General features: G+C 68.1%; 2 protein-coding genes across 2 annotated transcripts in view; both read right to left on the bottom strand.

The window, feature by feature from the left end:
* Positions 1 to 1269, bottom strand: part of H696_04347 (ornithine aminotransferase, mitochondrial) — a gene marked incomplete at both ends in the record, with an annotated part of 1889 nt that extends 620 nt beyond the window's left edge. The window contains 3 exons of the mRNA XM_009498223.1: positions 19 to 144; positions 390 to 1011; positions 1220 to 1269. Of these exons, the coding sequence (XP_009496498.1) occupies positions 19 to 144; positions 390 to 1011; positions 1220 to 1269 (798 nt within the window). The remainder of the gene's footprint in view (positions 1 to 18; positions 145 to 389; positions 1012 to 1219) is intronic.
* Positions 1270 to 3485: 2216 nt separating this feature from the next.
* On the bottom strand, positions 3486 to 5473 carry H696_04346 (hypothetical protein). Its single transcript, XM_009498222.1, has 3 exons — positions 5426 to 5473; positions 4057 to 5138; positions 3486 to 3880 (listed from the first exon to the last, which is right to left on the bottom strand). The coding sequence occupies exons 2-3, from the start codon at positions 5129 to 5131 to the stop codon at positions 3732 to 3734; spliced, it is 1224 nt and encodes a 407-aa protein (XP_009496497.1). The 5' UTR covers positions 5132 to 5138; positions 5426 to 5473; the 3' UTR covers positions 3486 to 3731.
* Between the last annotated feature and the right edge of the window lie 446 nt (positions 5474 to 5919).

The following is a 5919-nucleotide window of genomic DNA, read 5'->3' as shown; positions in this document are numbered from 1 at the left end:
GTAGGGTAGGGTACGTACCATGCGGCCAGTGCGGCAGAGGCCGGTCTGGACCTCATCGGCGATGAAGAGGACGTTGTACTTGTCACAAAGAGCGCGAACAGCCTTCAGGTAGCCGTCAGTGGGGAGGATGACACCGGCCTCGCCCTATGTCGGAGTCGGGGGATCGCGCACGCGCGCGCGGGGCAGATCAAGCAAGCGGAAGCATATCCGGGGGGGGGGGGGGCAGGAGAGGCAAGGAACCATGCGCAGAGGCAACGGAGCAAGCCGGGGGCAGGAGGAGGAAGCATGAGTCAGACGGCCTTCCGTCGGGGGGGCATACAGGGCGCGCGCGGGGGAGGAGGAGGAGGAGGAGGAGGAGGAGGAGAAGGCGAACACGCGAGAGCACACACCTGGATCGGCTCAACCATAAAGGCGCAGATGTTGGGATCGGCCTTGAAGGCGGCCTCGAGCGCGGGCAGATCATCGTAGTCCACCGAACGGAAGCCCGGCAGCAGGGGCCCGTAGTTCTTGAAGGAGAGCGGGTCGTTGGAGGCACTGACAGCCGCCAGGGTCCGGCCCCAGAAGTTGTTCTTGGCGAAGATGACCACGGCCTGGTCCTCGGGGATCTTCTTGACCATGTAGCCCCACTTGCGGGCCAGCTTGATGGCAGTCTCGCCGCCCTCGACACCGGTGTTCATGGGCAGCAGGCGGTCGTAGCCGAAAAGCTCGCAGGCATAGCGCTCATACTCGCCGAGGACATCGTTGTAGAAGGCGCGCGAGGTGAGAGCCAGGCGGCCGGCCTGGGCGGTCATGGCCTCGAGGATGCGCGGGTGGCAATGGCCCTGGTTGACGGCCGAGTAGGCCGCCAGGAAGTCGTAGTACTTCTTGCCATCGACGTCCCACATGTAGACGCCCTCGCCGCGGGAAAGGACCACCGGGAGGGGGGAGTAGTTGTGGGCGCCATAGCGGTCCTCGAGGTCGATGTACTTCTGCGAGGCGGGGCTCACGGCGGCGGCCTGCGAGGAGAAGGCGCTGGGGTGGTGGCGGTGGCGGTGGCGGTGGCGGTGGCGGTGGCGGTGGCGGTGGCGGTGGCGGTGGCGGTGGCGGTGGCGGTGGTGGTTGTGACGGTGAGAAGACAGACGGCCGACACCGACAGGGGGTGGTGGCAGGAGTGCGAGAAGATGCAAGAGGAAGCCACTGGGGCCGGCAAGGCAGGGGAGGGAGGGGGGGGAGGATGTACCGGACGCGGGTCGCCTGGCGGGCAACGTTGGAGACGGTGCGAGAGAGCATGGTGGGAGGGTGTATCGTTTGAGCTTCGGGACGGGCGAAGGGGGAGGGGGCAGGGGGGTCAGACGAGGAGACAACAGGCACGCAGGGAGGGAGGACGGGGACAAGGGCAAGAACAGGCGCAGGGTGTCATACCCGACGAGCGATTCGGGCGAGGCAGGGCGGGGCAAGAGGTTTGGTCTACTCCCGGCATGTCCTGACCTGGCGGTGTGCATCCCCTTCGATGCTCCGCTCCCTCGGCGGTCCGGCGAGCGTAGCGAGTTGCGCGACAAGCGGCGCCAGAGAGTGGAAGCCATCCCCCTCCACCCACACGCACCCTCGCAGGGGAGAGGCATGATGCGAGGGCCTGCACTTGGCCCGGGGAGGCAGCCGAGCAGAAGTACGCCTGCGGTCTCACGCTGACGTGCACACGCACGCACATCACGACAGTCCTCCCCCGGCGAACTTGTCTGTCACACGGGCAGATCGAAAGCGCACCCGCCCGACAGAGGACGCGCACACGCACACAGCCCGGCGAGCACACGCCCCTGCACACATGCGCGCGCACAGTCCCACACACAGGCAGGGGGGGGGGGGGGGGGCCGGGCGCCGGCTGCATGCCCGATCGCCCAGCGGGCCTAGACCCTACCCCCCAGCGAATTGGTCGATCAGCTGCCGACTATCGGGTCGGGGAGTTTGGAGAGCAGCCGGCCTGAAACGCGCGGCTTCGCGCCGGTAAGACAGGCAGCGCCAGCGAAGGGTCGAGGGGCGGACAAAGAGAGGGACGGTGAGAGAGAGAGAGAGAGAGCGAGAGAGAGAGCGAGAGACACAAACAAAGACAGAGACAGAGACAGAGACCCCCTATCCACGGCCCACGTTCTCCAGGAGACGATGAGCAAGGGGGTCAGGAGAGCCGCGTCTCGCGTTGTCCCTCTCGCGCCCGGTCATGACTCGCCAGCGCTTGCTCGGGCGTCCTCAGCCACGCCCGGTGGCCCCCTCTCAGGGGAAGGGGACCGCCCGCCGTGTTGTGAGGTGGTTGAAGGCCGCCTCCCACAGCACATGGGGACACGCATGTTCGCGTACACTGGCCGCGCCACCAGACGGTCGCTTGGCTGACCGTCGTTCTCGGCCGACAACACAAGGATACACTCACAAACGCCCGTGGACGCGGAAACACGCGAGGCTCGAGAACCTGAGAGAGGGGGAGATAGGGAAGCCGGCCAAGCAGCGAAAGACACGCCCCACCGTGTCACGGCACGCCGACGCTCAAATGGCCCCCACCCCGTCTGTCCTGACATCGCATGGCCCCGCCCCCGCCCCCCCCCCCCCCCCCCTCCGACTTGGCAGACACGTTCCTCGCGGCAGAAGGGGTGCCCCGGGGAGGCAGGGACGCTGACGAGGGGGGCCGCGCACCGGCCAGCCCCGGCCGAACGCACGCACCCGACCTGTGACCGCGTCCCGACACAAACCCGCCTCGGCCCCCTGACGAGAGGGGGGCGGCGCGGGGGGCGGGGGCACAGGCAGGGTGGCCTCTCAGCCCGTGTGCTCCGGCCGCCCTGGGGGGGGGGGGGGCGGGCGGTGGGCGAGTGTAGGTCCCCGTCTCTCTCTCGCGCGGCACCCGTGCCCGCGCATGCGCACGCGCCGACCGGCTGGAAGCTCCGGGCAAGATAACATCCCGCACGGAGAGCACAAGCCCCGGGCGTAACCCGGGCTGGTGTGTCTGGGCATGTGATGAGTCGTTCACGCGCGCGCGCGCGCTCCCTGAGCCGGCGAGGAGAACTGCCGCCGCCTGGGCGTCCGTTTTTTCGGCTCGCGCAAGAAAAGGCGAGCCGGGACCAGGTGGACGGAGCGGGGATCCGACACAGGCGGGCTATGCGGCCGGCTGTTCGCGCCCGAGAGACGCCCGCCGCCGTACACAAGGGGGACCGGCGCGCGTGGGCCCCGACGATTGCGGGGATCCGGAAACTGGTGCAGAGGCATGGGTGTTTGATTTGCTCCCATGCTTTGCCCCCCCCCCCCCCCCTCCCCACCACGCCCTTCCACGGGGAGGGGACCCTGCGGCTGTGTGTACGTTTGCGTTTCTCGACGGCTCGGCAAAGACTCAAGGCGAGAAATCCACTTGCTCTACACACCGCCGCTCCTCCTTGTCATGGTGGCAGCAAAAGGCATGCTCACCAAAGGCACTTTTGGACATGCGTGTCCCGGCCCGTGCGCGGACATACATGCTATGTGTGTGTGTGTGTGTGTGTGTGTGTATGTGTATGGCATGTGGGCGCGCAAGAGGAGAGAAGGAGCGCTGACAAGGACGGGAAGAGGGGAAGAGAGAAAGCGACACAGTGCAGGAGAGATAGACAGGGGGGAGAGAGGGGGGGGGTGCGAGCGCGCGCACAGTGAGAGGGAGAAAGCGCACGCGCATGCACATGCGCATACAGACACACATGCACAAAAATGGCTGGCAGGAACGGCGGCATGCTCCGGCCCCCTTCTCAAGCAATGAGAGTGGCATTGGGATCGGGCGCGTGCGGCTGGGCCATCGGCATGGCGTACATGCCAGGGTGGACAACCGGCGCGCCGGCATCGGCAGCCGTATTGCGGAAGGAGAGCTCGACCGAGGCGTAGAAGCAGCGCAACGAGTCTACCGGATGTGGAGAGTGTCAGAAAACCGGGGCGCGGGAGGAGAGGGGAGTGTTGTAGGCCAATTCGATGAGGGCGAAGGAAGGGGGGGAGGGAGGGAGGGAGAGCGTGCGAGCGAAAGGGGCCCCCCCCCCCCGGGAGAGGCAAGAAGAAAAAAAAAAGAAGGGCGGCACGCACCGGTGGTGGTCCCACGACGATCGACACCAAGCTGGATGACGTCGTTGTTCTTGAGCTTCCACGGACGAGACTCCTCGCCCGGGAGACTGAGGCGAGTGCCATTGAGGAAGGTGCCGGACTGGGACTTGGTGTCGCGGATGTAGAACTCGTTGTTGACGACCCAGATCTCCGCATGGCGGCGAGAGATGACCTTGCTGTTGAAGGGCACGAAGTCCGGGTCCGTGTTGTTGGGGTCCGTGCGGCCGAGCTTGATGGTGCGCGTGACGTCGATGTCCAGCACCGGGTAGTACTCGCTCGAGGGGAGCAGGCGCAGGTGCGGGACCAGCACCGGGGCCGGGGCCGGCCGGCCGGCCATCATCATCCCCGGAGCGGGGCCCCCGCCGGCAATGAGAGTGGAGTTGGGATCGCAGCCAGGCGCCGGCGGGCCGCCAATCAGCGTGGCATGCGAGTCCATCGGCATGCCGCCGCCCGGCACGCCCGGGCCACCGACCAGGGTCATGTTGACATTGCCCGGGTGCGCGTGGTAGGTGACACCGCCGTGCGGGGAAACGAGCGTCGAGTTGACACCGGCCGCCGGGTTGGCATACGATGCGTCGCCCTGCTGCGCGCCGACCAGCGTGTGGCCGTTGTTCATAGCGTAGGGGTTGTTGCCGGCCGCGTGGTGCTGCTGCTGCTGCTGGTGGTGGTGGTACTGCTGCTGCTGCTGCTGCTGCTGGTGGTGGTGGTACTGCTGCTGCTGCTGCTGCTGCTGCTGCTGCTGCTGGCCATGGGGCGGTGGGTGCTGTTGGTAGCCACCACCCGGGGCGCCGGCCGGCGGCAGGAGGGTGTCCTGGTTGGCGGAGTGGGCCGCACCACCGGCCGGAGGGAGGAGCGTGTGGTCGGCGGAAGCCGGCGGCAGGATGGTCTCATTGCCGTGGCCACTGGTTGGCGTGGTGGGGGTTTGAGGCGCGGTGGCCGGAGCGGAGGTGGGCGAGCCGCCGGCCCCGGTGGCCGCCGGGGCGTTGAAGGCGTCGCGATCGACCTCGACGCTCTTGGACTTGTCCTTTTTACGGCGGAAGGTAAAAAAGCGCTTCATCGTGGCTCTATCGAGGCCAGGGTGGTGGTCGGGAGCGAGGTGTGAGAAGGGGAGGTGTGTGAGAAGGGGAGGTGTGTGGGACGGGGGATGAGGGGGCGGGGGACGAGGGGGCGGGGGATGAGGGGCGGGGGATGAGGGGAGGAGAGATCGGGTCGAGGCATGAGGGCGGAATGGACGAGAGGCGCGAGGAAAGGCGACATAATGGAGCAGAACAGAACAGCGGCCATGGGGAGGGCAAGAGCAAAAGCAAGCAAGGGCAAGGCGGGCGGGGTAAAAGCGGGCGGGGGCATGTACTGGCGGATGAAGGAGGGCGAGAGGGCGGGGGGGGGGGGGGGGGGGGGGGACTGCAGCGGGGCTGGCGGCAGAACGGCGGCCAGGTGTATCGGGGTGGCTCTTTGGGTCCTGGCAGGCGAGGCGAGTCGCGCGAGCGGGGCTCCGGCAATCGCGACCGGGCGAGGCGCGGCGCCGGGGCGAGGGCGATCGACGCCGGGGCGGGCTCCTCCGCGCCAGGGGAAGATGCGCCAAAACGGTCATCAGAGTACGTACACTCCGCCAGTATGCGCGCCAGCCCGCCGTATGTCGGCCTCGAGCTGGCCCCCGGACCCCGGGGGTTCTCCGTGGGGGGGGGGGGGGGCAGGGGGGTCGTTCGGTGGTCGCGACATTTGCCGACGACCCCGCCATGGGGGCCGGGCAGCCACGAGAGGACTCCCGGGCGAGAGCCCCAGTCGCACCGCACATTGATACTTGCACGACCCCAGGGTGCCGGCCGGGGGGGGGGGGGGGGGGGG

This window comes from Fonticula alba, assembly GCF_000388065.1.
Source record: "Fonticula alba strain ATCC 38817 unplaced genomic scaffold supercont2.7, whole genome shotgun sequence".
Taxonomy (NCBI): Eukaryota; order Rotosphaerida; family Fonticulaceae; genus Fonticula; species Fonticula alba.
Note: the sequence above shows the minus strand (reverse complement) of the source record. Positions and strands in the feature narration are given on the sequence as shown.

What these genes read in the sequence shown, in the direction of transcription:
- H696_04346 (XM_009498222.1), bottom strand. Translation starts at nt 5,131, where the DNA reads ATGAAGCGCTTTTTTACCTTCCGCCGTAAAAAGGACAAGTCCAAGAGC. An exon ending in TCGTCGTGGGACCACCACCG is followed by an intron (nt 3,881 to 4,056) that starts GTGCGTGCCGCC and finishes CACATCCGGTAG; the next exon opens with ACTCGTTGCGCTGCTTCTAC.